General features: G+C 59.8%; 1 protein-coding gene across 1 annotated transcript in view; it reads right to left on the bottom strand.

Moving 5' to 3' along the window:
- FAM102A (family with sequence similarity 102 member A) overlaps positions 1-16677 on the bottom strand; it is a 35603-nt gene extending 18926 nt beyond the window's left edge. Inside the window, exon 1 of the mRNA XM_021691502.2 lies at positions 15679-16677. Within this exon, the coding sequence (XP_021547177.1) occupies positions 15679-15824 (146 nt within the window). The 5' untranslated portion in view covers positions 15825-16677. The remainder of the gene's footprint in view (positions 1-15678) is intronic.
- Between the last annotated feature and the right edge of the window lie 842 nt (positions 16678-17519).

The raw sequence follows: 17519 nt of genomic DNA on the forward strand, positions 1-17519 counted from the left end.
GGGGGTAGCCATGGCTCCCACACGGGCCCTCAGATCTCCACCCCCCCCTCCACTCAGCTCAGCCCAGGACTTGGAAGCAGTTGCTGGAGACCTGAGGAGGAAGCTCACAGTGTTGGGCATGTCGAAACACCCAGAGGCATTAGGATTAGTGTCTGGGATTGAAGGCTCTCTCCCTTCCCCTTTGTGAGTCTGCCCTGGGAACGCGGGCCAGGAAGCCTGAGGCCCTCTCCGGGTTCCTGTGGGCCTGCCAGGTGGGGCCACCCGTTGCCCTCCCAGGCTCAGGTAACAGGCACCTTCCTCTCCCTCCACAGGAAGATGGGCCGGGGCAGGGCTCACGGGATCAGCGCTGAGCCTCCCCGTTGTTTCCACAGGGCTCTAAACACACACGATTAAATGCCACCACTCCCACGGGACGAGGCTCACAGCCCCACCCCGGTCCAGCCCAGGAGGTCATGGCAAGGGTAAAATAAATGCCCCAGCAGCAGCCCTTTCCCGAAGGCCTACTGTGTGCCACCTGGCACTCCTCAACACTGAAAGGTGGGTGTCACCATACCCGCTTCGCAGGTGGCGAAGGTGAGGCTCAGAGAGGCCAACTCACCCCCAGCAGCAGAGCTGTGACGAGCAGGGGCCAGTCTGGAGCCCAGGTCACAGAACCAGAGATGACACAGCCAGGATCTGGCCCTGGAGAGAGGGAGTCCCACCAGGCTCAGGACAGGGGCATTGGAGGGAGAGGAACCCAGGCTCTGGGGCAGGGGAGGGGTGTTCATAAAAAAGGCAGGAATAAGGATGCCAAGCAGGAGGCCATGAACCCAAGTGGGAGCTGGCCAGGCCAGGTTTGTGGAAATCTCAGGAGCTTGATTCACTGTGAACCTTTTAGTAAGCACTTAGTAGCTGCCAGGTACTGCTGAAGGCCCTGGGGATATAAATAGTGAACAAAACTGAAATTCCTGCCTTCGGGGGGCTTAGTCTGGCCGCGGGCAGGAGACTGACAAAATGAGGCAAACACACACCACATGGCAGTTAAGTGCTATGGAGGAAAAAGGAAACAGGCGAGGCGGCAGGCAGGGCCCAGGTGGGGAGAGCGTGAGGGACGGGGACCAGGGAAGGGGACATCTGAGTAAAGAGCTGAAGCAGGTGAGGCAGTGACCCACGCCCTGGGGGAGAAGCAGCCCGGGCAGGAGGGCCAGCCACCCCAGAGAGGCCAGACAGGCTTACTGAAGCACCAGGAGGCCAGCGTGGCCGGAGCTGAGTAAGCGAGGGGCGTGGGTGCTGGGAGGGAGGCCGGAGAGGGGATCTCGGCGCCCAGCTTCCAAACCGTGGAGCGGTGCCAGCAATCATGGGCGCCCATGGGTGCACAGGTAGGTAGGGGAGCACAGAAGAGACGAGGGGAGGGGAATTGTGTCCTTTTCTTTTCCTTCTGAACTGGAACTACCAATATGGCTTCTTTCAAAAGCACGACTCAGGGAGAAATGAACTCTGGGAGGGCTCAGCGTTGCCGTGAGGTCTGAGGCCACAAAGCCACTGTGGGGAATGACCCCCAGGAATAGCAGCGGCCCCATGCCCACCTGAAGGGTGACTAGGACCCTGAAAGCTGAGGGCCACCTCACACCACTGTGACCTTGATGGACCGTGGGCCCAGGGGACAGGGACCCGGCCTGCCTGGGCACCCTCACCCTTCACGTCCATCTGCAATGACAGGAGGCACAGTGAGCGCCTGTCTTAGAAAGAGAGGAAGCGTCAAAGAATTAAAACCAATGAGCATCTATGAAGAAAAATCATAAATAAGACGTTTGTTAAGAAAACACAGGACTGGGTGTCCCCACGGCTCGCCCTGCCGATGTGGCTCAGGCCAGGATGGAAAGCAGAACCGTAAAGATGACGTAGCCAAGCCCAGAGAGGAGGCATCCAGAACCCTGGAGTCCGGGCTCCCAGGCGAGGGGCTTGTTCATCGGCACGCTGGCATGAGGGGACAATGGTCAAAGGAAGGAGGGAGCTCACAGCAGGCCTGCTAGGGTGATGAGGGACACCAGGGCCATCTTCATTTCTGTCCAAGAATCATTTCTATAACTGAAATTTAAACTGAAAAATGAGTAAAGGGTGTGAGGTTAGAAGGGCTGGTCAAAAGCAAAAGGGGGTGTGGCCCCTCATCTCCCTGATTCAAGGCCTGGGCCCAGACTCCCCCTCCCACAGGACCAGGCACCACCCCCAGAAAATGGTGATGAGGACCCCAGGGCGCCCCAGCCTGGGGTTTCAGGCATGAGTCCCCAGCTCCACGCTGCCAGGGAGAGGTAATTACAGAGACTACGTTTTCAGGGGAGTTTTGTTTTTAGCTTTAAGATATACAATTAGACGTCCGAACCCCAGAGAGACAGGGCGAGCCCTCCACCCACCACAGCCCACTGTGGCCAGCCCAGCAGCAGAATTCAGTTATTTCTGGGTTGTCCTAAAATAGGGCAGAGCAGCACCACAGGAGGCTGATGTCCTCAGGCCGGCAGAACTCCCTCAGAGCGTCCCTGGTCCCAAATCCCAACCAAGGCCTCTATTACGCATCCACAGAGACTTACTGTGGGTGCTGGCTTGGCACGGGGCCCAGGTGGGTGTGGGGACACGGCAGGGGCAGACTTCCCGGAGTAGGCCCCAGTTGAGTGGGGGAGACAGACACTTCACAAGTGACTGATAACTGCCACCAGCCTCCAAGAGTGCAGACAGGGGCCTGACCTGGTCTGGGGCAGTGACAGCAGAGCTGGGACCTCAAGGTGAGGCTGGCCAGGGACAGATTAGATGGGATGTCCCAGGCAATGGGAACAGCCCAAGAAGACCCCGAGGGAAGGAGGTGGGGCCCAGGAAGAGGTGAGAGAAGGCCCGGGGGTGGGAGGGGAGGTGGATCAGGCTGGCGAGTGACCCCAGGAGGTCCATCTCAGGGAGCCCTGACTTCTTCACTGCCCTTCACCTGAGGCTGTCAGGATAACTCCATGGTGCTGTGTCTGGTTTCTCCCTCCTGCTCAGCTGGATGGGGAACACAGAGAATTCTGCCAACACAGTGTGTGTGACCACGTCTTCCTAGTATCTGCTTTGCCGTGTGTCAGAGACTAAGGAAGGCAGCTGGCCACCATTGGAGCCCCACAGATGAAGACGGCATCTCCTCTGTCACCACTGTCTCCCTAGAGCCCAGGACAGAGCTGAAGAGTGGGACTCTCACTCTAGACCACCTTCCCTGCCCCCCAGGCTCATCTTTAATTAATCAATAGTAAAAGCGGGTCCTATTCATTGAGCTCGTGCTACAGGATACATGTTTCATATATATGACCAACTGAATTCTACCACAATCCTATGAGATGTGTGCCATTATCATTCCCATTTTACAGATGAAGAAACTGAGATCTAGAGAAGACAGGATAGGCCCCAAGTCACAGAACAGGGTTGGATGCTGACCTGACACCAAGGCCACATCTTCACTTCTTCCCCGTGTCAGTTCCCCTCAAAAGCAGGAAGGTAAGTGGGCACTTGGGAGAAGGGAAATGCTTCTTCCCAGGCCCCAGCAACCGAAGAGCCTGTGAAGGGTGGCAGGTCAGGTTGACGTGAGCCACCCTCCTCAGCCTCTCACATTGAGAGGCTGCTCAGAAATTCAGGATCCCCGGCAGCAGCCACCCCAGAGTCCAGGCTCCATGGTTCCCCAAGGTCAGCCCACTGCCACATCCCCAGTGCCTGGCCCAGACCGGCATCACCACCCGGAAAGTGCAATAAGATCCCAGAGCCTTAGCACCCCCAGGGTCTCCATCACTCAGGTGACAAGGGGTCAGTGCAAGTGGGAGCCACCTCCTGGCCACAGGCTGCCACACCCACAGGGTCCCTGCAGACAGGGACCAAACAGGCCATTTGGTGCCTCTCCCTGGAGTCGGAGTGAAGACACAGCATGGCCCGCAGTCATCAGAGGAACAGAAAGTTAGGAGAAGGGAACCCAGGGTGTTAGTGGGGCAGACCCTGGAACGGGCGCCAGCGTGACCCCACACCCACGTCTGCACTTCACCGTCCCAGCCGAATGGCCTCGTCTGCACACCGGTCTCGTTACCTCCACTGCCCAGCACGGAGCCCCGGTCTGGCCGGGAGCAGCTCAGTCATGGCCACAAGCAAGGCCCGGCAGAACAGGGCTTCTCAGACTCGAGGGAACACTGAAAAACCCTTGGCTCATCACACAGATTCCCAGGCGCTGCCAGAACTAGACTACAGGGCAGGGTGTCTCTCTCAACCTTAGTGCTACTGACATTTGGAGATGGAAATTCTGGGGGTCCTGGGGGGCATGCTGAGCACGAAATCAGAGTAGGACGCTTAACCGACTGAGCCACCCAGATGCCCCATGGGCCAAACTTCTCAAACAAGCTCACCTGGGATTCTGATGCAGGAGCTGGGCCCCCAGCTAAAAGAGGGGCATACCCAGGAGCACTGAGGGGGACCCCAGGGACCTCCCAGCCCCAGCTGTGCTCCTGGGTTCCTGAGAGGGCTGGTCCCAGGATTCTTCCCATCCAGCCCCTACAATGACAGGTAACCAGAGCGAGGCTGCATCACCTAAGTCCCTCCCAGCTGGTCCAGCAGCCCTGGGGGGCAAGGGGGCTGTCACAGAGCCCAGTCAGTGCCTCCTCAGCCACGCTCACTCCATGATCTCCAGTCCTTGGCTGGGTTCCTGGCGGAGCGAGCAGTCAGTCGCAGTGATGCAGCCAAGGTTCTGGGCTGATGAAACCCAGCCCAGGCCGGGAGAGGCAAGAGTCTAATAAGGAAACAATTTAAATCGACAACATCTGCCTGTGCTTCCCCGAAGAGAAGAGAGTACAGCCGCCTGGGGAGGGGCCCACCCCGGGGACCAGCCAAGGCGTCCATCCAGGGGCCGTGGAGCGGTAGAGCTTCCATCCCAGCGACGTGGCCAACGTGGCAGCCCAGCAGCATCTGGCTCCTGCCAGGAATTCAGGGCCGCGCGCGAAGGAAGCAGCTTGCTGCAGCTCTGACACAGCCAGCCACTCCTCCTGCAACAGGATGAGGCAGCAGTCGGTTCCTAGAAGCCGGCCACTCTGTGCTGACATGGGAGTGCTGGGGGGGCAGTGGTGTCACCAGCCGCCCAAGACCCCGTCTCTGCTCCCCTGCTCCTGGCATCAGCGAGTGACCCGTGGAAGTACAGAGTGGACAGTCCACTGGGGGCTGCAGCAACTCCAGATTGAAAAAGGAGTAGGGGGCCAACCAATCACTCAGGCTTGGTGGGGAAGCATCAGGGTCAGGAGTAAGGATTCTGGAGTCAGATGCACCTGAGCTTGAATCCTGCCGCTCACCAGCCCAAAGCTTGAGCTGGATCAGAAAACCCACAGTAGGCAGGTGCCAGCTTCCCCATTTTACATCGCCTCCCTGCTCGGCCTTCCGTACCCAGTCAGGCCACGGACGAGGCTTCCCCACCACCCAGGGGAGGCCTGTGGATGCTCTTCTCAGTTGACAGCAACGGGCCACTCCCTCTTGCTCGTATAGCCCGAGAGGAGAGCAGGCCATTGAAAGGATCCAAAGTAAACATTTAGCTCTGACCAAGTGCTCGTCCAATCCCATGCACCTGGACAAAGATGCCCCCAGTACCCAGTGTGTCCCAGCGGGGCTCCTGTTTCCTAGGCATCCTGGCCCATACGCCAGGCATTAACTCTGTAGGCATGACCACCGCCTACTTCACAAATGAGTAAACTCGCAAGAAGTCCACTGGTCACACATGAGGTGCTGATCTGTCCTCCCAAGCCCTACCTCAGGAGCCCACCCCCAGAGGGCACTCACGTTGAATGAAGGATGTGGCTGCAACCAGCAGAAGTAACTCAGATGGTCCAGTGGGAATACAGGCACGTCAGGCCCCTAATGAAGCCTTCCCTTCCCCACCCCAAGACCACATATCTGAATGTTTCCCCCAGCCTTGAACCTGGCTGGGCTATCCCAGGCAGGCCTGTCTGGGCCGCTCCTGGCTGACTCACATCTGGGTGGCATTTGAATCATCCAAGGAAGCAGAGACAGGCAGGAGTGAATCCCATCCTCAGAGCCCTGTTCCTTGAATGGCTGGTCTTAAGCGAGTCAGGGTGATGTCCTTATCCTCTGAGCCCCTCCCCAACCCCATTAGGTCTTTCCAGAAAGCACCCTTCCCCCAACTACTGCAGCTAGACAAATCACTTCCTTTTCTGGGCCTGGGTCTTAGGTATGGGGAGAAAAGAACAAGGCTCCCGTGTCTCAGAGCATGGAGCTCCTAGAGGCAGGGCCTTTGTCTCGCTCACTGCTGCTTCTGAGTCCTGAGGATGGCACCTGGCACACAGTAGGTACTCAGGAAGTGTCTGATTAAATTAGTGACCTGCACAGCCCTGCTCCCAACAAGGGCTGCTATAGGCCTTCTTACAAAGCTCTTCCCTCTCCAGGAAAGGGGCCTTCCAGCTATGGTTGCGCCACGTCCTCTGGCTCTCTGTAGAGTCCAAGGGGTCAAGGGTTACTGCCACCTCTGATCTGTCCCCAGATGTTCCCACTGCCCCACACATGGCTCCCTGGTCTTCTGAGGTGACTGAGGGATACTCAGAGACCGCTCATTCAGAGTCACATCTCCTTACAGACTCAGATGTGTTTTTCCAGCCATCTTCAGCATCTCCCCAAGATTCCAACCGCAGGACAAAGGGCTCAGGGTCAGGTGGGACCATGAGGCCCTGACTCACCAATCTCTACCTCCTCCTCCATGCCTGATTCTCCTACAGACTCAGGCAGACCCTGGGCCAATCACTGCCTCCATCATTCACTCATGCCACACATATTAACTGAGCATTTACTACACTGAGCCAGGCCCGAGGAGGACCCTGGAGATACATCCAGAATAAGCCAGGGCCTGTCTTGTCTGCATCCAAAATGCATGTGGCCATTCTCATTCAGGTCCATGTGATTCCTCTTTAGCCAACTCAAAACGTTTAGGAGGTGCTGGAGCTTTCTCTTGGCATTCAGGGAGAGTACCCAGTCAGTCACTCCCAAAGAGAGGGGTTAGGGCCAGAGCAGGTGGGAGAAGCCAATGCCTCCCCTCCCCCATGGTGCTCAGAACTCTGAGAGCAGATGCAGCTAATGGTGTCTACCCCCGCTTCCCCCCTCCCCCCCTCCCCCGGCTCATGGGCCCCAGGTCAGGGACCATGGCTGTCTTGGTCATTGCTGGGCCCAGTGCCCAATGCAAGGCCAGGGCAGCAGCCTGGCTCTAATCACAAATGTTTGCTGACTAGGTGAACCGCAGGAAGAGAGAAGAGAAACAATTCAAAGGAGAGACAGAGGAACATGGACCTTTCCCTTCTGCTCCTGCCCCTGGGTTCCCTCCAATAACTGTCCTGGATTAATACCAATCACTGCTAGCCGTTGCTGAGCACTTACTCTGTGCCGGGGGCTACGGTGGGTACATAACCGGTGTTAATCCACTTAATCCAAACACCAAGCAGCTTACCACCCCATTCCACAGATGAGGAAAGCACAGCTCAGAGAGATCTCCAGTCTGGCAGCCTCAGGAGCCCATCCTCCCTCTGAACTGCCAAGCCCCACAGGCCAGCAGCCCCTGCTGGGGTTTTCGCAAGCAGCAGAAGGAAAATCTGCTGCCGGAGAAGACCGTTGGCAGCTGCCAAGATGAGTTACAGCCTCATAAACAGGAGCGATGCTTATCAGGTCAGGACGGTTCACACTGCCCCACCAGCAAGACCCTGGGAAGACAGGACCTCCTCCAGACTTCCAGGCAGCCAAGGAAGCGCCTCATTTTTGTCTAGAGGTGCCCAGCACTCCCAGAGGCGTCGGATGTCTCACGGCTGTTGCTGATACACATGTGTGCACACGTTGTCAGTGTTCAGCTCACAGATTCTCAGAACCCATAACCAGCCCCTAAGAAGCAGGACAGGCCCCAGAAGCCCCTTGCAGGCATGACTGCCACCCCAACAGAGATACCATCATCCTGACTCATATTAGGGTGGGTTTTTTGAATCAGATTGCTTTTGAACTTTATATCAACAACATCACATAGCATGCTCGTCTGCTTCCTTCCCTTCACGTTGTTTGTGACGCCCGTCCTGGTTGTGAGTAGCAGCGGCTTGTTCATTCCCACTGCAGAGGAGGCTCGAGCCTTGTTTGGAACCATTCCATGATGACAGCTGACAGCCACCTCGCCTTCTGCAAACTGGAGCCCCAAGGAGACAACCCCATGGCTGCCCTTGGTGGTCCTAAAATACAAATCTGACCCTTCTGGGGCTCCCCCCTCCAAAAGGTCCAAACCCCTCCCCATGGCCTCCTGCCACTCCAGGCCCCCCGGGCCGCTGGGCTCCTCCCTGCTCGGCCCTCTTGCCCTTGCCCTCCCTCTGCCCCAGGCTGCTCTTCTCCCCACCACCTGCCCACTCCTCACTGGGACCAAACCCAGCACTGCTTCCTGGGGAGGGGTCCTGTGATGGCAGGGCTTTGCCCCCTGGAGCCACCACAGGCCCCCTACACGGAAGGTGTTCAGGAAATTGTCCCCTGCGGGCCTGGGAGCCGCAGGTGTGCTCTGCCCCCGCATGTCTGCTCTCAGAGAGGAAGCGGTGGCAGGAGAGGATGCCCTGCCTGCCTTCCCCAGAACCCTCCCCAGCACTGCGCTATGCACTTTCTCCCCGCTCAGCAAGTTGGGTCTGCTTTCAGCTGCCAGGTGCGAGGCCCTGTGCTGAACAGGTACCCCTCCCACCCTCACATGAGCACCCCCACACCATCTGATGGAGGAAGAAGCCAAGGCTGAGAGGACAAGGCCTCTGGCCACTGTCAGAGAGCCAGCGAGCAGCTGCCAAGGCCCAACAGCAGAGCCCGGGGTGAGCCCCAGCCCCCTCCTCCTCCCCATCCCACCAGGAGCATCCCCACCTCCCACAGAGGGTCCACCCCACACAAGCCATCGGTGCCCCCAGCTGCCTCTCAGTCACGGCCTCTGAGCCCACAGCGGTGCCCAGCTGCCTGGTGTGCGGGTGAGGGCTGCTCCTGACACGGACTGATACCTCTGGCCCCAGGGTGGGGAGGGGCCGGACCCAAGCAGCTGGCTGTGGCCAGCACACCATCCGGCACACGATCCAGCACCACCAGTGCCCACACTGGTTCAGTGCCAGGGGAGAGAAGTCCCAGCCCCGTGCCAGCACCAACCGGCAGCAGAAGCCCCAGGACTAAGATGCAACGGAGGCCACTCCTGCCCACGGTCTGGGGAAGGAGCTAAGAGGCAGGGACAGAGACTACAGTGTCCTGACATGAGGGCCCACAGTGGGTAGAGAGGGCAAAAGAGTCCAGGGAAGTCTTCCCAGAGGAGGCAACTCTTGGGCTGAGCAGGAGTTTAGCCAAGCGAAGCAGTGGGGGAAGGGAGCTTGAGGTCGAGGTAACTGCAGAAGCAAACAACCAGAAGAGGAAGGTGTGGTGCAAGCAAGGGGAGCACCAGGAGAGGCAGGGGCCTCCCACCCACTGAGGGGCCCCTGGCTTCCACCCCCCTGTCCCCAGCAGCGTCTGACACTGGGGCCCTCCACCTCAGGGGGGGGGGCTACTGTCGGCCTGTCAGAGTAGGTCCTAAAGCTGGCTGTGGAGAGGCAGACCTCACCCCCCACCCCCAGCCCAGGCCCTCCTGGGGACAGTGCCCCAGACTGCACTGGCTCAGGGCCAAGCATGCCAAGGTGGGGCAGGTTCAAAGCAGCGGGGGCAAAAAAGGCACAGAGACCCACTGGGGACCCTGTGCTCCAGCAAGGTAACAGTCCCCTTAGACAGTAAGTGTGCTCCTGGCCCATTCCCACCCCTCTGAAGGGCAGAGAGCCCCGTGGGGAAAATGCCCTCTCCCCACAGCACCCCACAGAATCACGAGAGAGAGGGACAGCACCCCAGGGTCAGTCCTGGCCCACAGAGAAGTACCAGCTGCCATGGGACAGGTGGGGGGTCGGGGGGAGCTGAGCTGCGCCACCCAGCCCACCGCTGTGACTCAGCGCCGGGACGGGAGGATGGACTGCAGTGTGTACTGTGCTTCTAGCATGTCCCAGAAGCCACGCTGGACGTTTGACAGGCATTATCTCACCGTGTCCTCCCAAGGACACTGCGAGGCAGGCACCACCAGCCCCCCTTGGTAGGATCTAAGGGACTAAATTCCTTGCCCAAAGTCACACAGGGAGCAAGAAGCAGGACGGAACATCCTTCCCAGTCCTATGGCCGGGGCAGGGCACCAGCCTGACCAACTAGGCAGCGAGTCCTCCATCAGAGCTGCCTCCTCCCAACTGCTGAACCAAGTTGGCTGGAGGGGGCTGCTGGCTGGCGGCTCTCGGTTGACATCTGGGCAGGGTCAGGGGTCGGCGGCTCCAAGCCTGCATGTGAGAGCTATTCCAAGCCCAAGGTGCCAAAAGAGGCTCAGAGTAGAGACCAAGGGTTTGCAAGCACAGCCCTAAACAGACACCACTAGCAGGCACACATTGGGCAGTTTCAGGTCTCACCAAGGCCACCACTGGCTAGTGTGACCTACGGAGAGCCAGAGGCCCAGGGGATGACAGACTTCAGGTCACAGAGCACATCTGAAGCCATGGGGGCTGGCCTGGTGTGCCCACGACCAGAAGCACTTGCCAGACAAGTTGGATAATGAAGAGAGACGCCTCCCACTGCCCCCAGCCGGGTCTCTTTCTGAGCAAGTCTGATGTTTCCCCCCTGCTCAAACCTCGCCGTAGCTGTCTGGCAGGATGAAGATAAACCTCCCCTGGCTGCCACGGTGTTAGACTGCCCATCCCCAGCAACAGGCAGGTGACTGCAGGGTCACCACACGGCAGTCACTAGACTGCACACACACAGTCCCCAGGCTCCTGAGACACGAGAGCAGACAACTAGCAGCCGTCACAAGGCTCAGCACGGCTTCCCGAATGTGAGTCGGGACTTCTGGGTACTGAGCAAGCGAGTTCAAGGGCACTCAGGGCGCTCACACACACGATGTCATTGCTGCTGAGAACCTGTGGCCAGAGTGGCTCCCAGGAAAGAGCTCAACGGGAGGAACAGGCCTCAGGGAATAGCCTTGCCTCCACAGAACCAGATCACCTCAGGTCAGGGCTCTGCCACTGGTAGGCTGGCAGACAGGTGGCAGGGCCTGCCAGGGTGGCATCTGCCAAAGGTGTGGCCAGCTGGCGGCAAAGGCCAGGTCCAAGGAGCAGACATCAAGGCCAGGCCCAGGCTGGGCAGCTTCAGGCTTCACCATGGGCACTAGCAGCACAGTCTGACCCCACAGGGACCCAGCAGCTGGCCTGGTGCACCCCTGGCTGCCTGCGGTGGCCTCTGCAGCTTGCCAGCAGGACTTCTCTGCACGGCTGTCTGTCTGCTCAGCCTGCACGCGGAAGGCATTCCACAGGGGCCCCAGGGACCAGGCAGGACCTGGTAAAACGAGGGAGGCAGACTATGGCGGAGATCCAGAGGTGTGCAGCGGGGTCAGGAGCCAGAGCGGGCATCCCGCGGAGAAGGCAGCTGCAAAGCCCCTGGGGACAAATGCTGCCATGTGCACTGCGGCCGGATACCCAGTCTAAAAGAAACCAGAAGTCTAGATTTTTATTCTGTCAAAAACTATTAGAGCACAGTATGGGGCAGCAAAATCCTCGCTACATTTGGCCACTGTGCACCCAGTGAACCTCCATCTTCTGGCAGCCACTAAGCACTAGGTGTGGTGCCAGGCGCGTCAGGACCGGGAAACCCACCTGCCCACTCTGCCTGCCAACCGTCTCTCCAGGCTGCCCGCTCTTCTCCCTCTGCCTGTCACCGCGCAGCCACGCCGGCAAAACTCACCCAGCCGACTCCCACTGTCCCTTACGGGGTGCTGGTCCTGCCCCCCTGCCTCTTCTCCACTCAGCAGCCAAGAGCCATCCTCCTAATGGGCAAACCAGGCCACACTGCCCCCCTGCCCCTCAGCTGGGCCCCCAGGCCAGGAGGGGTCCGGCCTGGCCACCCCCCATCTTCATTTGCACCAGGCCCTCCCTACCGCACTGGCTGCCAGTCTCCTCCTGAGAGGACTTGCTAGAAGGTACATCAACGCCTCCGTCTCGCTCCCTCCCCTGGCACCACCAGCACGTGCATGGGCCAGGCCACAGGACTCATGCCAGTGGGGCACAGAGACCTCTTTGGATGTTTGGGATTCTTCTTGCCTGAAGGATAGATTGGCTCAGAGCTGGAAGCCTGCACCCAGCCTGCCCTGAGAGACTAATGCCCGGCCTGCTGCCTCCCAACTCACCAGACTTGGCTGGGACGTCTGCCTCCCTCCCAGGACCCCTGGGAAAGCCTCCCAGATGCCATGTGGATGCATGTGCCTGGAGGGCCCCCAAGCAGGGACCTTGGCAAACGCCATGTACCCCCGGGCCAGCCTGTGCCTGGCCCCAAATCCCCGGGAGTGATTTCAGCTTCACCCCCACCTGTGGCCCTAGGGCCCCTTTGTCTCAGGATCTAGCTTGATGCCTCCAAAGTACTCAAATCTGGACTTTCCTGCACCACCCCACCCAATAAAAAGAACCTTCTTCAAACGTCTGGGGCATCCCATGGGGCTGTAGCTGCTTCCAGCCCTCTGCCACCAAGGCAAGGCGGGACTTTGGAGCTAGGCCTGCCCAGCTTAAATCACAGCCCTGCCACTCCCTAGCTGAGAGAAATGGGCCCATCGCTTCGGCTCTCCTGAGCCCAGTGTCCTCATCAGCTCACGGAGTGGTTCCAGGGCTCAACTGATCACACGTCCGAGGTGCTCGGCAGGTCCCTAGCATTCAGGAAGTGCACATCAAGGCAGTTTAAACCCTAATGATAAAAAGGTTATCTTCCAAATTACATTACCAGCTGGGTGACGTCTGGCATATGGCTTCACCTCTCTGGCTTCGGCGCGCCCCCCCCCCCCCCATCCCCAGGGCCAAGAGGATTAATGGATACACCACTTGCAAAACCCTGGCACAGAGCGTGGGCCCTCGGAACACGGGAGCTGTGAGGATTATGGTTTGTAAGGAGGCCTCAGAAAGATGAGGCTGGGGAACAGCGCGATATACCACCTGTTCTACCTGCTCAAATTGGGTCAGGCTGGAGCTGTGTACCCGGCTGTTGCCATGGCACCCAACACAGGGAAACACTCCAGCTAGGAAGGCGGGTGCTGCAGGGGTGGGGCCTCAGGCCTGCTTTACTCAGACAACACCCATGTGGCCACCAGCAGTCTCTGGGCCGTCCCAGGGATCCCTGGGGTTGGGAAGGGTATGCTACTGGATCTGGGCCCAAGGTCTAAGCAGGTGTCATCACCCCTGACCCTACCCCAACTCCAAAACAACGGGGCCTTGGCCATCTGGAGAGGTGGGCTGTGAGGCGAGGCTCCCAGGCTGCAGAACAGGATGGGCGGGATGGGCGTGGAGGAGGTAGGAGCCCAGGAACCCCTATCTCCTGGGCAAAAGCCAAAGCAGCTCTAAAGCAGCCTCAGGTCCCAATGTCCCTGTGTGCTCCCTCCGGCCACACCTGCCCAGCAGCTGACAGGTACCCAGAGCCCACTAAGTGCCCAGCCTTGGGGGCTCAATGTCAGCTCCTCCCTCCACAACGCTGTCAGATTTCAACCAGGATGAGGGCTGGGAAAGGCTGTTTGGGCTCAGCTGGGTTCAGGGAATCCATGGCCCCTTGCCAGGAGGGAAGAAGGGGAGGCAAAGGTGAAATCCACTGTGGGCCGAAACCTGGAACTTTCCAGACTTTCCCAGATGAGGGGGCAGGTTTAGGGCAATGGAAAGGCTGACAGGTAGGGTGACAGTGGCCCCCGTGCCTGGGAGGAGGCCTCAGTCTGGGGCTAGATACGGATTCCTCAGTGGGATCTAAGACCCTGTTCCACCCCTAGCTCACGGGTGGGCCCTCTGCTGACTCTGGCTGGTCCCTCCAAGAAGTGGGAGGCCTGGGGCCTGGACCCCTCTGCCAGAATAACCACAACTGCTGCACAATTTGCCTGAGCCAGACGTGGCACAGCCATTATCCATTCTCCTCACAACTCTAGGGGCAGGTATGACTTCTCCCATTTCACAGACAAGGAAACGAAGGCTCAAAGGTGGAACAGGATAGTGGTTAAAAGCACACCCTGAGGGAATCTGGGCTCTGCTGTATTAGCTCATGCAAATCACTCCCTCCCTGAGCCTCAGTTTTCACCTCTGTAAAATGGGGATAATAATCCTACAGTTCCCGCCCCCCCACCTCCACCCCACTCCATGGCATAGTCCAGGAATTAAGGAAGAAGTGCTAGTAAAATGGGAAGCACCTCACCAACAGTCGCCGGTTCTTGGAATCCAAGAGTTTAGGTAACTTGCCCAAGGTCACCCAGTCAGTGAGTGGCTGACTCCAGACCCTAGCTCTGAGCACAACTTTCCCCAAAACCTTGGGCAGCTCTGTGGGTGGCCATGGGCTCGGGATCGCAGCCTTCCCAGGCAGCGGAGGACTGCCACCAGCCCCCACAACAAAGGGCAGCCTTTCTCTGAATTCCTCAGATAAGCAGTTCCCAGCAGACTGGGGAGCCTCCAGGCCTGAGTGGGCCCAAGTGCAGAGAAAAGGCACCCCACCCTGTCTGCACCAGAGATTCCTAAATCTGGGTTAGGCTGTATGCCCACCCACCCCCCACCCCCTTGCCGGCGTCCTCCCAGACCACCAGATTCATCCAACAGGTCTCCAAATAGGCCAAGTTCTGTTGACAACTGCCTCCTGTGAGGTTCCTGGAAAGCCACTTACTTCCTCTTTCTGGGCCTCAGTTTCTCCAACTCAGAACTGTGAGGCAGCTCCAGCTAACTGGGCCCACAAGGAGGCCTGAGGAGCAAAGGGACAGACCAGGGAAGGGAACCAGCATGTCCTAGGCACTGGGCCAGGCCCTGTACTGCATTCTATCTACTGAAACTTCTCCACAACTCTGACAGAGACCTGTATTGGGCCCAGAAAGTGACAGAGCTAGGACTTGAACCCCCATCTGTCAGACTCCAAGACACTTTCCCCCCAGCAAGCCCCAACCATGTGACCCCAGGTGGGCACAGTCAGTGGGTGCAGCTCAGGAACTCAGTCACCCTCGGCAATGAGCTGGACAGCTGGACCTGCAGGATGGGGAAGAATCCATAAACCAAACTGGACTGAGCCTCTTTCAGGGAGGGTGGCAGCCTCCTTGACAAGGGCATTTGCAATGCAAAGCAGCCCAGCCACAGCCAGAAGAGGACGGACACTCAGAGAGGGCTGGGCAAGCCAAAATCCAGCCACCTCCCTCCAGCCAGGCCGGGGCTGCCTGGGAACCTGTGGCTGGCCCAGGCTCTAAATCATATGACAGCCCAAGCGGCCAGCTGGATGCAAGGTGGCCAGGAATACTCCTCCCCGTCTCAGCCCCTCCAGGCACAAACGCTGGTGGGCTCTTTGTGCAAGTCTGAGGAATGGGCCTGTGTGCAAGGCCCCACGAGGGGGCTGAAAGAACGAACCCCCACCTATCCAGCTGGTCACCTGCAGCCCGGCACCCTGCCAGTTTCCTCAGGCCCAGACCTCCCAGATCACTCAGCCCTGCCTTGTGCAAACCTGCCCCAGACACACATAATCCCCAGGACTCTCTGGGCCCACAGGGGCGCTTCCACGTGCCAAGTGGCTAGATCTAACTCATCATCCCCCCCGCCCCCCGCCCGCAGACGCGACTGCCCCAGCTCCTACCTTGACGACAGGCTGACAAAATCCCCGCCATCCAGCAGCCGGACCTTGCAGAAGAGGACTCCGTTCACGAAGGGGACCGCAGTCAGCTCCTCCAGGGTGAAAGTGGTTTGGAATTTGAATTTCTTCTTCTTCATCAAGAAAGCCATGAGCGAGTTCCCTGAGTCTGAAGCCCCGAAGGCCAAAAAAGGGGGGGAAGCCAGAAATCCCCAGGATTCCTTTCCCTACACCACACCCCCTCCTCAAAACATCAGAGCCGGATCCCGCCCAGATGGTGGCGAAGGCGGCCGAGCAGGCGGGGATCTAAGTCCGGAGGGCCCAGGTCTGAGCGACCAGTCCAGTTCGCGGGCCGGCTGGCTTCACCGTCGGGGAGCCGGGGCTCGGAGCGGCTCGGAGTGGCCGGGGGCTTCACCTGCATGTAAACAGCGGGGCATGGCCCAGGAGGCAGGGGCAGGGGTGGCGGAGGGCGCGCGAGCGGCCGGGCTGGCAGGCAGCATCCCGCACCGCGGTCACCGGGGGGCTCTCGCCGCACTACCGGGCGCGGCTGGCGGACCCGTGAAGCCGAAGGCGACGGGCGACCCCGCCCCCGCCCCGCTGGCGGCCGGGGGAGGCGCCCTAGCCGCGCACACGCCCCCGCACCTGGGTGCCCGGCGGCCCGCGCAGGTGAGTCCGGGGCGGCTGAGGGCACCCCCAGGGGGCGACCGGGAGCTCTGGGGGGGGCCTCTCCGGGAGGCGCGGCGGGGACAGTCCGGGCCGGGAACGGCCGGTCACGGCCCCCTCCGGGCGGGCACCGGGCCCGGGCAGTCGGGGCGCCGCCTCCTCTTCAGTCCTGGGTCCCGCGCCGCGGGCCCCGGCGGAGCTGAGGCGCCTTTCCGGCCGGCCGGTGGCACCCGCCTCGCTCGCCGCCTCTGCCCAGCACCCCGCGAGCAGCAGCGCCGCCCCCTGCGCGCCGGACGCGGCCGCCCGAACCCGACGCTACGCGGCGCCGCTGGGAGAATGCTGAGGCCCAGCGCGGCCGCCCGCGGAGCCGCCGCCGAGCGCGGGAGGGGCGGGGCGCCGGCGGCCCAGCCTGCCTGCAATTGGGCGGCCTGGCGGGGCAGGTGCGGAGCGCGATTGGCGGACGGCGGCGTGGGGCGGGACTCGCGAGAGGCAGAGGGGGCTCAGGACGCTTGGATTGGTGTGTCGCGCAGCTGGACCCGCCTCCTCGGTCGGGGCGGGGCGGAGGGAAAGGGAGAGGGGCCCCGAGCAGGCAGTGGGAGGTCGCGGGGCGGGAAGCCCGGGCTGGTCCGGCAAGGAGGAGGGCGCGAGCAGAAGAAAAGAAGAAACAATGAAGAGAAGAAACAATATGAACACTGGCTATAACGGCCCTCCAGTGTACCCCCAGACTTGAGCTCGTTAGCCACTAAATCAGGCCCAGAGGCAGTGAGTCCCATTTTTCCAAAAACACCCAGAGAGGTGGCCAGAACTAGACCAAGCAGGTCTTCCGCCTGGGAATCTCTAGTTCTGAGCACTGAGAAGGAAGTGTCTGCAAAGGCTTCGCCGAGGGAGTGACTTGGAGCAGTTCACGCAACCTGTGCTAGACCCAGCTTCTCCCCCAAACTGCTTTCCAAGCCTTTTGTTGTCGGTTAGCTTCTTAAGCTAGTTATTGCTAGTCTCTCTGACTACATTAACTGCCCTGGGTACAGAGACCGCTTCCAGAGCTTCGTACCTCCCAGACCCTGGACACACTGTAGTTCATTCATTCAGTCCCCAAATGTTAAGGGGCAATCTGCTTGAAACCAGGCTCGGACCCAGCAGTGAGTTCCTGGTGGCCCTCTCCTCTCCAGCCTCCATCTAAGCCCAAG

This window comes from Neomonachus schauinslandi, chromosome 13, assembly GCF_002201575.2.
Source record: "Neomonachus schauinslandi chromosome 13, ASM220157v2, whole genome shotgun sequence".
NCBI classification, from domain to species: domain Eukaryota; kingdom Metazoa; phylum Chordata; class Mammalia; order Carnivora; family Phocidae; genus Neomonachus; species Neomonachus schauinslandi.